This window comes from Mytilus edulis, chromosome 9 (assembly GCF_963676685.1).
Source record: "Mytilus edulis chromosome 9, xbMytEdul2.2, whole genome shotgun sequence".
Taxonomy (NCBI): domain Eukaryota; kingdom Metazoa; phylum Mollusca; class Bivalvia; order Mytilida; family Mytilidae; genus Mytilus; species Mytilus edulis.
Window position 1 is genome coordinate 13,325,572 of NC_092352.1, and position 19,743 is coordinate 13,345,314.

The 19,743-nt window shown below is 30.9% G+C and overlaps 1 protein-coding gene across 5 annotated transcripts in view; it reads right to left on the minus strand.

Annotated features, from left to right (window-relative positions):
* Positions 1 to 19,138, minus strand: part of LOC139489528 (transient receptor potential cation channel subfamily A member 1-like) — a 31,225-nt gene extending 12,087 nt beyond the window's left edge. For 3 of the 5 annotated variants that reach the window (XR_011656194.1, XM_071276027.1, XM_071276029.1), the window contains exons 1-21: positions 18,929 to 19,085; positions 15,220 to 15,400; positions 14,572 to 14,974; positions 13,816 to 13,972; positions 12,765 to 12,940; positions 12,187 to 12,294; positions 11,905 to 12,013; positions 11,551 to 11,654; positions 10,827 to 10,874; positions 10,416 to 10,540; positions 9,544 to 9,592; positions 8,834 to 9,031; positions 8,110 to 8,193; positions 6,855 to 6,937; positions 5,610 to 5,771; positions 4,894 to 5,005; positions 3,022 to 3,191; positions 2,287 to 2,371; positions 1,874 to 1,933; positions 1,313 to 1,390; positions 6 to 76 (exon numbers count right to left, since the gene is read on the minus strand). Coding sequence is in view for 3 of the 5 variants with exons in the window: in XM_071276027.1 (XP_071132128.1) it covers positions 6 to 76; positions 1,313 to 1,390; positions 1,874 to 1,933; positions 2,287 to 2,371; positions 3,022 to 3,191; positions 4,894 to 5,005; positions 5,610 to 5,771; positions 6,855 to 6,937; positions 8,110 to 8,193; positions 8,834 to 9,031; positions 9,544 to 9,592; positions 10,416 to 10,540; positions 10,827 to 10,874; positions 11,551 to 11,654; positions 11,905 to 12,013; positions 12,187 to 12,294; positions 12,765 to 12,940; positions 13,816 to 13,972; positions 14,572 to 14,974; positions 15,220 to 15,383 (2,546 nt within the window). In the remaining 2 variants the exon portion in view is untranslated. Of the gene's footprint in view, positions 1 to 5; positions 77 to 1,312; positions 1,391 to 1,873; positions 1,934 to 2,286; positions 2,372 to 3,021; positions 3,192 to 4,893; positions 5,006 to 5,609; positions 5,772 to 6,854; positions 6,938 to 8,109; positions 8,194 to 8,833; positions 9,032 to 9,543; positions 9,593 to 10,415; positions 10,541 to 10,826; positions 10,875 to 11,550; positions 11,655 to 11,904; positions 12,014 to 12,186; positions 12,295 to 12,764; positions 12,941 to 13,815; positions 13,973 to 14,571; positions 14,975 to 15,219; positions 15,401 to 18,928 lie in introns of all 5 variants that reach the window. The other 2 variants (XR_011656195.1, XM_071276028.1) reach the window with 2 other exon arrangements.
* Positions 19,139 to 19,743: the final 605 nt, after the last annotated feature.

Consider the following 19,743-nt stretch of genomic DNA (forward strand, 5'->3'; position numbering starts at 1 on the left):
CTTACCATTTGTGCATCAAATTACTTTGCACCAGTATATGTGACAACAAACTTTCTCTTTTATACCGAGCCATTGCCTAAAATTCATTAAAGAAAAGTTTTGCACATTTTTAGGAGATTTTGGCCGCTGGCCTTACTCAATTTCCTTTATTACCCTTCTTTACTACCTGGATACAACCAATCACAATCATTAAGATGTTCTACATGTTATAATGATTTAATTACTAAAATCATGTAATGTGTTCCTGTATCTAATTTTTAAACAAGAGAATAAAGTAAGATGTTAAAACATTGTTTCTGATGATAAGGATTTGCCAAGTAAGCCAAAAGAAAACTTATGATACAAATATTAAAGGGGTGTTTGGATCATATAACTTCTTTATAATGACCTTGTTAAAAAAAAACTTTCTGCTAAATAAACATAAGAAGATGTGCAATAACTGCCAAAGAAACATTTACTTTCCACATAAAACCAAATGACACGTTTGTTAGACACTACAGTCTTTATCAATAAGCAAAACTCATACAATATAGTTAGCTATAAAGTCCCAGGCATGAAAGAATGTAAATGATTCATAGGAAAAAACAATTGCCAATATTTCGTTATGAGTCAAGACATGCAGAATCACAGATTTTCTATTTTGAGTTTTGTTGCTGCTTTTCATTCTAAGCATCCAATGGTACATCTATTAGGTGAGTGAATCATACAAAGATATTATTTAGAAGAAAGAAATAGTTTTTTAAGACGACAGTCAAATATTATGATTCTTTAAGGTTTAGATAAAGTAGTAATTAAAGACCAATTCAATTTAATAGTAACAGTAACAGTAAGAGGAATTCTACTGCAGCGAATTCATTCTGTGGCATTAATTGGCTTGGATTTGATGTGCATAGGAAGCAAAGAATTTACATATTCATTTCCTTTAAGCTCGTATGTATACATCACCAAAAACACAAAATCAAGTAGCCATTATAAACTACAATTGTTCTTCCTTCAACTAAAGTGTATAGCTATTATGATTAAGGATATTGCCCACTGTAACATATAAAAGAGGGACGAAAGATACCAATGGGACAGTCAAACTCATAAATCTAAAACAAACTGACAAGGCCATAGCTAAAAATGAAAAAGACAAACAAACAACAGCACACATGACACAACATAGAAAACTAAAGAATAAACAACACTAACCCAAATTCATCCAATTTGAATTTATCTTTACTTATTGAAATGATAAAATAATAGTGAATTTATTTTCAAAATCAGTTTCTATTATACATGTGATCACTATAACATAATAAAATTATTATACCTTTGGTGCATAAAATCTGGATTTCTTAGACATAATGTCATCTACTCCAGGGTCTATGTAGGTGTAATCAAAGGTCACCTGGAAATATAAGTTATCTAATTGAAAGATTATCAACATTGTTAAAACATGTCACATTCACAATTGCAGAAAAGTGCATTCAATGCACCAGGTTTGTTTCAATTTTATGGAGTATATTAATTGTTTATATCCAACCTTACCGTCACTCTGATTACCAGTAAGCATAATTGTGTTAAGTTATACTGCAATCAATCTTCATGGTGTGGGCAATAAGATTTATTTTCAAATTAATTAGTTTCTATTTAAATATAATAATCGTCAAACTGATATGTACTGATTGTTATTAAAGCAACTTTTAGAAAACATCACGGGTCTATCACAAGTATTTCTATCAAACTAACTTTAAAAAAAAAACTATTTTTTATGATGTTCAAGATATTTAGCTACACCAAATTTGTCGATTTTTAATATGAACTTTCGAACACATCCACTTCACTATTTTAAACTTCTTTATAACATATTTATTGTCTAACTTTCACTTACCATAAAATTTGGATCATCTTTCTTTTGTTTAGAGTATTCAACACAGTTGTCCAAAACTACCTATAATGAAATACTATAAACATGATAAGCGTATCCCTAATTTATTTTCAGTGGTTTCTCTTATAAATAAAGATTGCTATTTATTTTGTTAGACTGCTTTCCATGTGCAACTGTAATAACTTTTTATATTCCATGATGAAATGTGTAAATTCAAAATCATAAATTCAAGAAATAGTAGATCCTTTTATATAAAGATTATTTATGATGAAGAAACTTTTCATCATTTCTATTGTTGTATATTCTTGAAAAAACAACTTATAAACCACAAGTATATTGTTTCTTAAGTAAAACTGTTTTTTAAATATTTATAAATGATAGTGAACTCTTTTGTTTTCTTTAGATTATAAACTGACCAAAGCAGCTTCAGGACATCTCTGTATAAGTCTCTTCATTGGAGTAAATCCATCAGAGTTTCTTACATTCATACTGTCTCTCCAACTGTAAATACATATATGTATGACTGATATATACTGAGGTAGACAACCTTATTGCTATTCATTAACATATACATTGTTGTTTTTTTTGGTTTTGTAAAAATTGACTTCCTAAGAGAAATTTAAATTATTTACTGTGTCCATAAATAAAATGGTAAATTGATAAATCTATGTACAATTATATAGGCTGTTGGTATTTGCAATGTAAATATCATAGAGTTACCTGCTCTTACTGAACTGATTTGTTTGTTTGTTCTTCTATGTCATTAGTGTTCACATATTTTACATATCATCAACGTTTAGCTGCTCACCAAATATGCAGTCAATCTGTTCAGTATATTTTGTGGTATTAGAGAAATGTGTGCCGAGAAGTTTAATGTTCATTCAACATATGGAATTTTTCAAAGTAGCAACAAACAGGAAGTTGGTGTCTGACAAATCCTCAGAAGAACTCACATATTAAAACTCATCAATGTTAATCAGCTGAACTAACATTAGATCATTCTGTTCAGTGGTTGTTTAGTGGTGCATGAGAAAAATGTGGAGAAAATATTTTGTTGTAAGATTGGCATATGTAGATTTCATCAATTCAGTATCAAATGTAATTCTATAAAAGTATTAAATCATGTACACTTTGCTTTAAACCTGAGTTACCTGGAATGGCTCAATAAAGCTACAGCTGCCTCTGACTCATTACCGTCTACAGCCATACCCAGTGGAGTACATCCATACGAGTTCATCTGAGTCACGTCAGCATTGTAACGTAATAATATCCTTATACAATCCACATGACCATGTTCACATGCTACATGTAGAGCTGTGTTCTGAAACGTATAATGAAATTGTCATATGAAACTAATAATTAAATTAAAATGTATCTAATAGTAACAGTGACCTTAACTTTGACCTCTAAACCCAAATATCAATATGTTTCTTTCTTTTCATTTTATCTACCATCTGTGAATGTTTTATTCCATTAAAGCAAGGGAAAATAAGGCTATTAGTTAGAATATTTTTTTTCTTCAAAAAAAATCTTCTTTTAGTAACAATAGTGACCTGAACTTTTGCCCTATTGACCCCAAAATCAAGACTTCTCCCCCTTCCCTGTATCTTCCATTTGTAAAACTTGCATTTCAATCATGTAAGGGGAACTCAAGTTCCAATCATGTAAGGGAAACTCAAGTTACAATCATGTAAGGGAAACTCAAGTTACAATCATGTAAGGGAAACTCAAGTTACAATCATGTAAGGGAAACTCAAGTTACAATCATGTAAGGGAAACTCAAGTTCCAATCATGTAAGGGAAACTCAAGTTACAATCATGTAAGGGAAACTCAAGTTCCAATCATGTAAGGGAAACTCAAGTGCCAATCATGTAAGGGAAACTCAAGTTACAATCATGTAAGGGAAACTCAAGTTACAATCATGTAAGGGAAACTCAAGTTCCAATCATGTAAGGGAAACTCAGGTTACAATCATGTAAGGGAAACTCAGGTTACAATCATGTAAGGGAAACTCAAGTTCCAATCATGTAAGGGAAACTCAAGTTCCAATCATGTAAGGGAAACTCAAGTTCCAATCATGTAAGGGAAACTCAAGTTCCAATCATGTAAGGGAAACTCAAGTTCCAATCATGTAAGGGAAACTCAAGTTACAATCATGTAAGGGAAACTCAAGTTACAATCACGTAAGGGAAACTCAAGTTACAATCACGTAAGGGAAACTCAAGTTACAATCACGTAAGGGAAACTCAAGTTCCAATCACGTAAGGGAAACTCAAGTTCCAATCACGTAAGGGAAACTCAAGTTCCAATCACGTAAGGGAAACTCAAGTTCCAATCACGTAAGGGAAACTCAAGTTCCAATCACGTAAGGGAAACTCAAGTTACAATCACGTAAGGGAAACTCAAGTTCCAATCATGTAAGGGAAACTCAAGTTCCAATCATGTAAGGGAAACTCAAGTTCCAATCATGTAAGGGAAACTCAAGTTACAATCATGTAAGGGAAACTCAAGTTACAATCATGTAAGGGAAACTCAAGTTCCAATCATGTAAGGGAAACTCAAGTTCCAATCATGTAAGGGAAACTCAAGTTACAATCATGTAAGGGAAACTCAAGTTCCAATCATGTAAGGGAAACTCAAGTTACAATCTATAAGGGAAACTCAAGTTACAATCAGAGAAGACAAATTATAAAACTTCGAGAGAATACTAACCAAAAGACATAGATAGAACAGCCCAAACTGTCCAGAGTCATCTTTAGAACAATTTCAAAATTTTAAACATGGAAATTTACAGAAAAAATGTATCATTTAAATCATATTAAGCATGTTAAGCAAGCAATAACCAACTCGCAATAACCATCAGTTAGTCTTCCTCCATATATGAAAATCAAGTATTTTGTGTATTAAGGCTCCCATAGTTAGCAGTAAGTTACAGGTAATTTCATATTATCAGAGAGTAGTGGGTTTGAGGGAAGAACTTTCCTGTTGGTATATGGAAAAAGACCCATAACTAATAACAAACCTTTATCTTATCAACTTGATTAACCTCTGCATAATTGTCTAGAAGTACTTTGACTATGTTAGCATATCCATGTCTAGCAGCAAGTATCAGACCTGTACAGGAATCTTCATCTCTGCAATTATAATACAAAATATGCTAATAACTTTCAGGTAAATCAAAATATGAAATCATTTTTGTTTTACTAGTAAAAATATATCTGCTTCAGAGTTAAATAAAACATGGAAAAATTAAGATAACAATTAAGACTGCTCAAGAGGGCACTTTTTATTCCTCCTAATATACTAAACATTCTAGTTGGTAAGTTCTATGGTCATATGTTTAATAACCCATAATATCTGTCTAAAAAGTTTGTGCTTATCAGTATAAAATTATTAATAGAAAGACCATTCACTAAAAGATTTTCTTATTTGCTACTAACCAATCAGATTTTTTTTATCAGTAAAATGTGGCTATTCTTCTACATTTTTGTCTTGACAAACTGTTATGCAAAGTATGATAAAATGTTATAGTAGATAAATAACTCCACTAGAATTACAAATTTAAAGAAATATGGAGAACAGTTTTAAAGAAGACCATTTTCTTCAGTCAAATGTTTAATTCAATAGATGATGAATTATTACCTCCTTGCCACATCCATTCCTTACACCGCAAAACCCATACTTTTTTGATATGACAACAATATTTGGCAAAACTTAAAGAGCTGAGTATCACCATACCTTGCAGAGATGTCAGCACCCAAAGTAAGGAGTGTCTTAACTGATTTATAGTGTCCTGTTTGACAAGCTAACATCAGTGGGGTCCTTCCATCATCATCACCATCATTCAACTCTGTCTGACTGGCATTATACAGAATCTCTATAGCATTATTATTATCATTCCTGGTAATATATAAGACATATGGTTAAAGCAAGTGTGATAACACTGAATTTCTTGCAATCTTGATTATAAATGATGGGTAAAAGTATTGCTACATTTTCTCACAAAGAACTTGCTATTGATGAATGAATCATTAAATAATGTTGTAGTCAGGTGACCAATATCATATTAAGATACAAACATTATAATGATATGTTGACAGTAATCTCATTGACAATCAAACCACAATGTAAATCTTATAACTTTTATATAGGTACTTTGAAGACTTGCTATATATTTTTTGTTGTAGAATAGTTACTGGAATGTTTATTTAAGAATTTTTAACATGCTATGAAATAGAATTATCTCCCATGTCATAATTTACAGCAGTCTCAAATTGGGTTATCTCCCTTATCCTGACTATTTATCTCCCATGTCACAATTTTCTTTAATCTCAAATAGAGGTATCTTCCATATCACAATTTTCTATAAATTTTCTATAATCTCAAACAAAGTTATCTCCCATGTCACTATTTTCTATAATCTCAAATAGAGTTATCTCCCATGTCACAATTTTCTATAATCTTGAATAGAGTTATTTCCCATATCACAATATTCTATATTTTTTTCTACATCTCAAATAGAGTTATCTCCCATGTCACAATTTTCTATAATCTCGAATAGAGTTATCTCCCATGTCACAATTTTCTTTTCTCACAAATAGAGTTATCTCTCATGTCACAATTTTGTGTTTTCACAAATAGAGTTATCTCCCATGTCACAATTTTCTATAAATTTTCTATTATCACAAATAGAGTTATCTTCCATGTCACAATTTTGTGTTTTCACAAATACAGTTATCTCCAACATCACAATTTTATAATCACAAATAGAGTTCCCAATTTTCTGTTTTCACAAATAGAGTTATTTCCCATGGCACAATCTTCTGCAGTTCAAATACAGAGTTTTCTCTCATTTCACACAATTTCCAGGGTTTTTTATTAATGTAACTGGGTGAAAATTGTAATAATAAATCTAGCATTTTTTGACATTTTCCAAAATGTAAATTGCTGCTTCAATCTCAGAAATACAAATAGTAAACTTACTCAGCTGCAATGTGGAGTGGTGTTTTCCCATTAATATCTCTACTGTCTACAATTAGGTTGTGTTTAATCAATGTGTTCAGAATCTGTAAAATCAAAAAACTTAAAGGAGATTTTCATCATGAAAAGCAAACCTGATGGATTCGCCTAAAGTGAAAACTATGATTTCAGTAAAACTATCATTTCATTTTAAGCTAGAATCATTATAAATGAATCATAATAGTGAATTTTACATATTGTCAGTTACAAAAAAATTGGCAATATCTGAACCTATTAAATTCGATATTTGATTTTAGTTATTACCATGACCCAAGCACGTTTCCACGAAGACTATACCACATTTATCCCATGTTTATACCATGCTGTTAAAGACCATAGTAGGATTTTTAGTACACCAATGCCGTCCTGATCAAGCTGTTCTTACGTTCATACTATGATCATCAAGCTTATTGTCATTGTCATATAAAATTTGGAGAGCTTTTGTTTTGTCCGTAAGTAATTTGGACCCCTTGTCCTTCATCGCCAATGGCTCAATCATTCTTAACACATCTGTGTCATCCCTACTATTGCTCCCTAAAGCATCAACGTTTGATATTGATGGACCAGCAATAAGTTGTGATTCCGGTTGGATTGTTCGGTACGACATATATCTTCTGGACCAAGATTGGTTACTCTCAGATATCCCTCTGCCTCTACCCTTATCCTTACGTAGATTTTGGTAGCATGACTGTGTTGTTTCTGAGAAACTCTATGTATCAATAAAAAATAGAAGGAATTATACAGTATTTATATGGAAAAGGATTTTGACGTCATTGCTGGGAGCGTGGTAAGATCGCGGTATGAACTTGTTATGATGGTAGTATGGTCGAGGTAAGAGCGTGTTTTAATCACAGTCCAAGCTTGGAAAGATCGTGTTGCAATCGGATAAATTGTGGTATGGTCATAGTGAGGATATGATGAGAGTAGAAAGATCGTGATAATCGCAGTGTGGTAGCAGAATAAGAACGTGGTATAATTGTAGTGGGATCTTTGTAGAAGCCAAATGAGGACATAGTAGAAACGTGACTGAAACGAAAATTTTATTTTTCATGCCACTTATACTGCTAGCTCTCCTGATCTGAATTTATTTTAGATCGCGGGAGCGTGGTGCCATCTTGGTCTAGTGAGACTGGGGCTTAACCTGTATTCTCCCTTTTTTGTAGCATCTTAAATGAGGCTAGCCATAGAGAGGCTACTAATTCAAACATAGTATATTTACCATTGTATTGCCATTCTTGGCTGCATAATGTAAAATGGTCTGATCATTCAGGTCAATGGCTTCTATCAAATTAAAACAACCTTTCTGCAATTAGAATTAGAACATAACTAAATAAAATGCCTTAAATGCAAAAAAATATTAGCATGACTGAATCCTAAAGTATTTTGAAAAGTGAGGATGTTGCATTGTTTTTAAAAAGGACTTATGTACATAAAAATGAAACAGCTATTGTGAAATGATTAATGTTGGGTTTTTTAAATCAAAAACAAAATATTTGTATTCTTTCTGGTTAAAATAAAAAATAAATTAAAATTACCTATTAAAAAAAAAACATATGTCTATATGACACCTAGCCCTAAGCAATATGACATTTCTATCTCAATTAAACAGAGAAATCTGGGTCAAAACCCGAATTTGGCATATCTTAAACAGAGAAATCTCGGTCAAAACCCTAATTTGGCATATCTTAAACATAAGGAACTAAGTTTCAAGTTGATAAGCTACAAAATGACAAATGCATCAAGTTGTTGTGAGCACAAACTACCATAAACCAAAACTTGAACCTGATACAAGATAGAAAGAAGGAGGAACAGACTAACAGACAGACAGATACACAGAAAACATAATTCCCACCTAGTAATGTCCAGGTTCGAGGGGTTGTAAAAACATGAATAATTCCATTATTAAATTCATACTGCCTTTGGCCATCTATAAATCATTTTACCTCTTTCAGCAAAGTTTCTATAACTGGTAGATGTCCAGATTCTACAGCTAGATGCAAAACAGTTTTATTATTTATTTCTGTCTCAGCTATTTGTGCTCCACTTGATATTAACAGCTGTATGGTCTCAAGGTGTCCTTTACTGCTGGCCATTAACAATGGTGTATACTGGTCAATAGCTGTACTGTTTATGTCAGCTCCCTGCAAAACAAGGACCAATGTTTAATATCAGTGTTTAAAGTACATGGACACTTGTATAGGAATATATTCAGTATAAATTGTGTTTGGTCACATCTCAATATTGTTTGTCCTTCGGAATTAAAGTTTGCTTTTGGTTGTGACAGACCTCTGATAGTTGCTGTCATATTTGTTTACCACTTTTGTAGACATAGAGCTGTTTTGAGCTTGTCATATTATATTTGTTGAAGACCTGATCAACCAACCCGGAATGGTATTTGGTTTATTTGTGTCACCAGGTTGTTGTCTCATTGGTATATACATTTACCCTACTATTCCTTCTAAAACCACAATTAAAATTATGATCTGTATCAGCATATTTGATTTGAAAACTAAAATTTGCATATTTCTTATTTTGTCTCCAATTTTTTTCTAAACATATTTATATAGCTCAGTCAAGTAAATAAGGAAAACTTAACAATTAAAGATAAAAGTCCCAAAACTATCACACAAAAAAAAATAATTTAATAAATTACCTGTCCCATAAGAACACTGATGATTTTATGTCTGTTATGTAAAGCAGCCCTACAAAATAACAGTGAAACATAAGAAGGCATGGTACGATTGCCAATGAAACATCAGAGACTAAATGACTTAGAAGTTTGCAACTATAAGTTACTGTACTGCCATTTGCAAAACCCAAGAACCAGATATGACAAAATTAAAAATGTGATAACAATACAGTAAACTTCAAAATAAAAAAGATGTTATGAAGATAATGAAGATTTATGAGTGATTCTTCACTGACTTTTGTTAATCACAGATCTTGTGTTATCAAACTATAGTTTTGGTGGTGAACTGCTAACAATTCTACTGTACTCTTCATGCTTTTTCATTAAAAGAACAAATTAACATCAAAGTACCATAGATGCTGCGAGCCAGCCAATCGGATTATCAGAAAATGCAGCAAACAAACACCTGAATTATAATACTAAATTTTGCACTTACGAAAGTGTTATTCAAACCAGTTGTTATATGGATTATTGAGTGGGGTTGACAAATTATTCATAGTTTCTATTGAAGTCATTTAAAATTTCCCTAGGTACTTGAATATTCAGTGCAAGACATAATGCAAAGACTTGTCTTTTGTGTAAAACCGAATGCTGACCCCTAAATCATTTTTGATTCTGTCATTGGGCTGCTGTCTCATTGATGTGTTGTAAATTCAGAAATCAATTATGAATCACTGATTGCTGGTACAAATGTCAGATTTAATTAATGCAATTGCAAAAATTTGTAAAGAAAAATCACTACTGAAATGATGAATATGAGTTTTTATGATTACAAACAAATACTGTTGTATATTTTGCATTGATAAAAAAACATTGCAATAATTTCTGAAATATACCTATGACAAGGAGTCATCAAGTCTTTGTCTAAAACATTAACATCAGCTTTATATCTGAGCAACAATTCCACCATCTGTATATCACCATTATTGGCAGCTATAGATAGAGGAGTTTGGTTACAGTTCTGAAAAATAAAATTAAAAAATTAAAAAATATACCAGTTTTGTACTATAGATAACTCAAACTACTGTAAAAGTAAAAAATGAAGACATTTCTTTTTTTTAAATAATTTAGTAAACTTTATTCACTTTAAAAAAAACTTACATTCTTCAGCTTGCTTCTTTTAACCTGCCTCCTGAGATACATATGTGTACTGTTAACAAACTTTTTTAGATACTGCTAAATTTTTTAAAACTGCTTATTTTTACAAAAGGACTTTGTCTTTAAAATGTTAAAATATAACAACTTACATTCATACCATTTACATTTGAACCTCTCTCCAAGAGACTCTGTGCAACCTATTACAAAAAAATAAAGAATCTCATTATTCAAATATACAATATATTTGTCCCAGTCAACCAATCATTATCCAAATGAACACTATATTCATCCTAATCAACCAATCATTATCCAAATGAACACTGTATTCATTCTAGTGGAAGAAGCATTATCCAAATGAACGCTATATTTGTCCTTCGGACTCAACCAACCATTTTTTAAATATGAACATTATCTCCATACTGGTCAACCAATTATTTTCTAAATGAACAATATATACATCTTAGTCAAAATCCGTTTCATAAAATTCCACCCCTGCAACATTCTATATGAGCCTTTCCCAAGTCACCTGTATTCAGTGGTTTGTTGTTGTATATCATATTTGTTTTTTATTGTTTTGAACATAAATCAGACTGTAACTTTCTCATTTCGATTATCCACATTTGAAATTTTGAGGTGTTTTATAGCTTACTAAGCAGTATGGGCTGTGCTCAAATTTGAAGGCTGTATAATGACCTATTGTTGTTAACTTCTTCATCATTTGGTCTATTGTGGAGAGTAATGTTTAATTGCCAATTATGTCACATCTTTTTATTTATTATTGATCAATATAAATGATCATAAATTATCATGTGGAAGTTGGTATAATTTTATAACTCAAATGTTTTTAGAGGATTTTAGTGACATTAAACCTACCTGTAGTTTGTTATTGGTAACAGCTAGATGAAGAGCAGTATTCCCTTCTTTATCCTCATGATGTAGTAAGTTCTCCTCTGACTCTGTTCCTCCTTGCCGCAAAGCTGAAATTACATATTAGAAATAAAGGTATGTTTTTTTTTCTATTGTGTTTTAGGGGAAATATTTCCTTTGTAGCAGATACAGTGCAATTTAACCTAAAGCGCATGGAGCTTTATCAACTAGACAAAAATTCAAAAACTCTTATTCACTACCAAAAGTACAATATCAAATTATGTTAAAAATGGACCAGGAGAGAAGCGTTTTCAACACAAACAATTAGAGCAGGAATAACTATTACATGTAACTGCTTACCTGTCTTTAGATAATAAGACATTGTATCCTTCATGTCTTCTGCTGCTGATAGGAAGAAGGGTGTGAAGTCATTTATGTCTGTAGCAAATATGTTAGCTCCATTCTGCACCTGTAATTTTATATTATAGAGACTTTAACATAATTACTCATTAGAGAATTTTGTTTAGGCCTAACAAAGGGAAAATACTACATAATATCTGATCATGTTTCACATTAAGGATGTTTCAACACATATTATATAAAATCCCTAACATGCACAAGTGTAGACATAATAACACTTACCAAAAACTGCACTGTTTTTTCTTGTTTATGTGCTGTTGCTTCATGTAAGGCAGTTTGTCTGTCCTCATCTACAGCATTAACATCACATTGATCAAAGTCCAGCAACACCTTAAATTACAGACAATATATTCACTTTAAGATCTCAGGTGACCAAACACACTTTGACAGAAATAAATTGGATATTTCATATCAATGGTTCAGAAGAGTGATGTTCAAGTTAAATGAAATATTTAAAATAAAAAAATTACAGGTTTAGGATATACATGAAGTTTTGTTGTAGACTGTTTTGATTGAAAATTAAACTAATTAGGAAAAAAAAACATGATCAAAATTACTAAATTATATAAGAAGATATTTGGGTTTCACCAGTATTGCCAAGTTTCACGAAGAAAATTTATGAGATTTGGCCAAAACAGTAAAGATTAAAGAGAAAAACAGTAGATAAATAAACATGAAAATGTGTGAGTCTCAAACTATTAACTATTTGCCAGAGACTTAGCATAAATAAGACAATAACCCAAAAACAAAACAAAACTAAAAGAGGTATCAGTATTTGATTTTCTATTATGAAGTCTGACCTTTATAACAGGAATATTACCACGTCGAGCTGCCACATGAAGAGGAGTTTTCTGTTTAGCTTCTCTAACATCCACACTGGCGCCTTGCTGTATCAACATTTTAACAGCCTCCACACAATTATTCCTGGCAGCCAGATGAAGTGGAGCAACACCATAAGGTCCTTTAACATTCTTGTCTACAATAAAATATCTCATTAGGTGTATGATGAATACAAATTTAACTTTTACAATAGGTAAAACAAAAAGATTATCTAAATAGATTTTTTACAAATATCTCTAAAAAAAAAAAGGAAGTATAGAAATGCATAAAATGTGGCTAATAAATGTCCTGTGTAGATGATCTAAACATCTCAACTTTGTACCTATGTATAAAATTGTATTGTAAGATTTTTTTACTGAACATAAAACAGCATCTTCTGCAAAATTCTAAATGTTCGATGAGAAAATAAGCATTGCTGAAGACTGTGGTTGTCGTTTTTTGCTGTATACCATGTTTGTATTTTATTCCTTTTTTTTATAAAGTCAGGCCACTTCTTTCCTGGTTTGAATGGCCTTTTGTAGCTGACTGTGCGATATGGGTTTTGTTTATTGTTGAAAGCAGTTCAGTGACCTGTAGTTGTTAATTTCTATGATATTTGGTCTTTGGTGGAGAGTTTTCTCATTGGCAATTATACCACTTCTTCATATTTTTATGCCCTGTCCTCTAAAGGTCTTGTGCTTATTGTGTGTTATTAGGTTGCTATACCCCACTCATGGGCCCACATTAATTAGTTAAATTTTTTTCCTGAGGTTTTTTCCTATAACTTTATGACATCCTTTACCAACCAATATGCTCAACATCATAGTCAGTATAAGTGCATTTTTTCTTGTCAATTCTGTAAGTATTTTGTTGTAGACAATCAATTATTGACTCCATTGAGGTTAATGTACTAATACACTGAAGCACTTGATTTGTTTACATTTAGTCAAGATTTTTATTTGAGCATACTTCTGAATATTTATATCTCACACTGTCCTGCAAATCACTTAGCTTATGTAAACACATTAATACCTGCATTGTATTTAAGAAGAACTTCAATAATCTTTGATTGATTTAATCGTGAGGCATAATGTATAGGTTTAAAACCATGACTATCTGTTTCTGTTGCCTTTTCTGGGTTTTCCTGCAGCAAACTTTCTAGTTCTTTCGTTAAGCCTTCTTTCACAGCCTGCATCAATAAATCAACTAGCTAAGATCCAATTTATATAATGCTGGATAATTAAAACCTAAATCACCTATTTTTCTCCTTAATTTTTTTAATTGATAAATATATGATAAAACAAATGATTTTTTAAACAAGTTCACTTTGGACTATTTATAAAAGTAAAGTGTAATTGGCATTTTAAAATGATTATGAAGACAGATTTATAATTTGTTGCATTATTTTCCAATAATTTGAAAGGACATGTTAGGAAAATTTCAAGCTCTTTAAATGTTTACCAACTAATGGAAGTTTTTAACGAACTTGACTGGCTATACAGCCCTTGCACGGTCAGCTAAATGTTTAATGTATTTTTCATGAGGTGATCTGTAAGCCAAGTTAGTTGAAAGGCAAAATTTAACATTTTCCATATAATATTCATTAATCACTATTCTGTAAACAAGTTCTCGTCATAAATATACTGGTTTTGATAGGGATGCAATTAATCAATATTTGGTTTGTTTAAACTAACAGAACAATTAATGAGCTAACATTGGTAAATGTACAATTTTTATCAATTTTTATAGTCTGATTTTTTTTTACCATTACAAAGTAATTTTACTAACCTGGCTTACTGTAACCTTTTTAACTACTTGTCTTTGACCTCCAACCTTTAATCTGTGTTTATCAAGAGCTGGTGCTACAGCTGCTATGCCTTGTACTTTAGACCATTCTGCACCATGATGTGAACTTTCAGAAAACTCAGCATCTCCATTCTTCTGTGAATCATTTTCTCCTCCTTTCAATGGAGCAGGATGCACAGCAGAAATTGTATGAGCTTTGGACCAATGATGATTTGTTGGTTTATGAGATTTCATGTCCTTTAACGGAGTGTTGGTTGGGGAAGGATTTTCATTGGCAAGGACCATGGGTACCTCTGACACTGTTGTCTGTTTTGGTGACTCTGTTTCTGTAACATTACTTTCTGTTTCATATTCATTATAAGTGTGGTCCATTTCTATTTCAGTTCTGCAACATAAAATAAATAAATCAATTCAAATCTTTTTACAGAATTTTTTATAAAGTGCCTTTCATTGTCTTATTGTATGTAGGTCAACAAAAACAATGTTCTGCACACAAACATATTGAATTTGCCAATATTATACCTTCTTTAAATAGAAAATAAAAAATGCAATTAACTATTTCATCAGCAATTAGTTATTTTATTGAATATGAATGTCTTTGAACAAATTAGATGTAAAATAAACACAAACTTTGTTTGCAGTGTTCTAGTTGGTGTAGGATTTGTAGTAACCATGGGTACCTCTGATTCTGTTGTAAGTTGATGTAATTGTGGTTTTGAATCATTTTTTTCCATAACATCACTTTTTGTTTCTTTTCTTGAGTTATTAATGACATCATTATTACTGTACTCCATTTTATTCTACTTCAGTTCTGTAACACAAATATATTTAACATTGTACATGTATAACTTTTTAAACATAAGCTAGCTTTACTTTTTTGTGTTTTGGCCCACAGACTGCCTTAGATGGGGCCGCTCCAGTCATGCTTCACTGATTCCCAAAATAATCAACCAAAATTTTCCCACAAACAGAAATAATGAACGCATAGAAAAAAAACTGATGAAACCAAATTTGGTTACTGGTAATTATAAATAATTAGTTTTAATTTATACATAAAGAATGGATTTACTTTTTGATAAATATTTAATAGTGAGAAAGTTCAAGTTGTATTTATTTTAATTACACTTCATTTATCAATTATTTTATTTTTTTATATCTCAGCATTTAAAGTTTTTATTTAGTTTTATTGGAAACACTCATCTTATCAATATTCAAACACTTCATTAAAAACCAAAATGACTAGTTTCAAATACGGTCAGTTCAATTAAATTAAATGGAAATAAGATGTGAACATTCAGTTAAATGTTTGAACTAAAATACAATCATTGAATAACAAAATAACAATATGAAAAGAAAACTGTTTTTTTTTCTTTTTTTTCCCTTCGGAAAATAACATCTTTTCGATTCTTTTCATTATCAAATGTATTGTCAATTTTTTGGTTCTGTTTAGCATATTGAATTTGCCATTTTAGTTTGGATCTCAAACTCATAAATCACTACATTTGTATTTTCTTAAGTTATACATATGGTAATTATGATAGTTAAGTGATTTTATTTTGAAAGCTAAGTTTTTCACTACTTTTTGTAATCAATCATAGAAGTTCTATATTGACTTTAGGATAGAAATCTTTTAAAAAAAAATGATATATAACAAACTGCAACAGATTGATCTGGATTCCAAATTTAACACAACATCTAGCTGATAGAAAAATCCACCTGCCAAGAGGGTTAAAGTCATGCTATACAGATTAATGTTCTCTTTAAATAATTATTTTTTACTAAAATTGTACTTATAATATTTCAGGAAGAAAGCCTAGTTCTAGATTTTTGATTTCATATACATTAAGTCAATTATTGTGATACAAAATATGTTGATGCTATCTGCTTCAGCATGACTGAGGCATTTATCCACTAAGGACCATGGGAGATGAAATTAGACATTTCTGTATTCACATGTGATTGTAAGGACTTGAACAATGATTAAAAATCTCATCTATGATATAGATCACATGGGTCAGACTTAAACTTATCTGTCATCTCCCCAACCCCTCTCCCAGACATTGACAGTAATTTCTTACATTTACAAAAATCAATTAGAATTTGACTGAACTCGTCATATATATCACAGGCAATATTTTCCAACGTGATTTTAACATTGGAATCACAAGATATACACGTTGTTCATACCCGCACTTGAGTAGAACGTGAAATGAGCAGAAATGTAATATTCAGGTTGTGAGCACAATGTGATATAAACGTTCTTCACACATGATATTCACCTTGCAGATAAAGCCACATGATATCAACATGATAATACAACGTGATAATCACTTTGAATATAAAGCTACGTGATATAAACATGATAATACAACGTGATATTCACTTTGAATATAAAGCTATGTGATATCAACATGATAATACAACGTGATAATCACTTTGAATATAAAGCTACGTGATATAAACATGATAATACAACGTGATATTCACTTTGAATATAAAGCTATGTGATATCAACATGATAATACAACGTGATAATCACTTTGAATATAAAGCTATGTGATATCAACATGATAATACAACGTGATATTCACTTTGAATATAAAGCTAGGTGATATAAACGTGATAATACAACGTGATATTCACTTTGAATATAAAGCTACGTGATATAAACGTGATAATACAACGTGATATTCACTTTGAATATAAAGCTAGGTGATATAAACGTGATAATACAACGTGATATTCACTTTGAATATAAAGCTAAGTGATATAAACGTGATAATACAACGTGATATTCACTTTGAATATAAAGCTACGTGATATAAACGTGATAATACGTGATATTCACTTTGAATATAAAGCTACTTGATATAAACGTGATAATACAACGTGATATTCACTTTGAATATAAAGCTAGGTGATATAAACGTGATAATACAACGTGATATTCACTTTGAATATAAAGCTAGGTGATATCAACATGATAATACAACGTGATATTCACTTTGAATATAAAGCTAGGTGATATAAACATGATAATACAACGTGATATTCACTTTGAATATAAAGCTAGGTGATATAAACGTGATAATACAACGTGATATTCACTTTGAATATAAAGCTACATGATATAAACGTGATAATACAACATGATATTCACTTTGAATATAAAGCTAAGTGATATAAACGTGATAATACAACGTGATATTCACTTTGAATATAAAGCTAGGTGATATAAACGTGATAATACAACGTGATATTCACTTTGAATATAAAGCTAGGTGATATAAACGTGATAATACAATGTGATATTCACTTTGAATATAAAGCTAGGTGATATAAACGTGATAATACAACGTGATATTCACTTTGAATATAAAGCTACATGATATAAACGTGATAATACAACGTGATATTCACTTTGAATATAAAGCTAGGTGATATAAACGTGATAATACAATGTGATATTCACTTTGAATATAAAGCTAGGTGATATAAACGTGATAATACAACGTGATATTCACTTTGAATATAAAGCTACATGATATAAACGTGATAATACAACGTGATATTCACTTTGAATATAAAGCTAGGTGATATAAACGTGATAATACAACGTGATATTCACTTTGAATATAAAGCTACATGATATAAACGTGATAATACAACGTGATATTCACTTTGAATATAAAGCTACATGATATAAACATGATAATGCAACGTAAAATTTATGTCAAGAAGACACATGGAACAAATGAAATATTATCTGTTGCACTCATTGACAACATTTTGTTTCTAAGTTATCTCATTTTGAAGATGTCTTTTTTTTGGTTCTTAATTAAAGTATTGTAAAACATTTTTAAACCGTCTTTTTGATAATAATGATTATCAGCTACCTCAGCAGTGGCGGATTTAGAAATTTTCATAAGAGGGGGCCCACTGACTGCCTAAGGGGCCTGATTCCGTCACGCTTCAGTGATTCCCTATATAACCAACCAATTTTTTTCTGAAAAAGGGGGGCCTGGGCCACATGCCCCCCCCTAAATCCGCCTCTGCTCATATTCATATTTCATTCACATGCATGACTGTGTATGCAATATTTGTAGCTGGATCCTCCATCAACTCTTATATTACTATCATTGCAATGTATTGTCCTCCAAATTATATTTTCTGGTTGTATTCAATGAAGACCCATTGGTGGCCCTAATTAAAGCTGTGTTCATGTTCTTTGGTCAGACAAAATCCCAGAAATTATTTGAATTACTAGTACCTGTACTACAAATTTGACAGTGTAAACAAGAGCACTACATTTGTAATTTAATTACTAATAAATACTTACATGATAAACAAGCATTTCCTTATGTGATATTATTCCTCTTCTGAATAATTCTTACAAACTAATCACAATCGTGAAATTTCCATATCTTATATTAAGCCTTCTATTTTCCTGGTGTCTTGTTTCACCTTATGATAGATCACATAAAATGTTCATGTAGCTAGAAATTTAAAGGCAACAGAATTATTACCATTAATCCCTGTACACATATATATATATATTACCTTGCAAGTTATTTAAAGTAAAGGAAATATCTTTTAAAAAATCTAATTATTCTAGACATAATTAAAATTTTTAAACTTTGTAGAAATATCAAAAACAGATTTGTATGATAATATGGTAAGATTCAATACAGTTTATATACTAGATGTTCATTATTGTCAATAATTCTACATATTGAACTTTGACATCAAAATTTATTAATTGCTTTTAAATACATCCATACTATTATATTAATAGTTATCAAAGGTACCAGGATTATAATTTAGTACGCCAGACGTGCGTTTCATCTTCATAAGACTCATCAGTGACGCTCATATCAAAATATTTATAAAGCCAAACAAGTACAAAGTTTAAGAGCATTGAGGATCCAAAATTCCGAAAAGTTGTGCCAAATACGGCTACGGTAATCTATGCCTGGGTTTACCTGCATGAAATAATGAACAAACACTTTCATTAACTTGATATTTTAATATACTTCAAAATGTTGTACTGTTACACAAGTGTTGGTTAAAATGTTCTCAAAATATTTGAAAAGTTAAAAGGTTTCTGACCATATAAGTACAATGTAATACAAATATTGTTTGGGTGATTTTTAA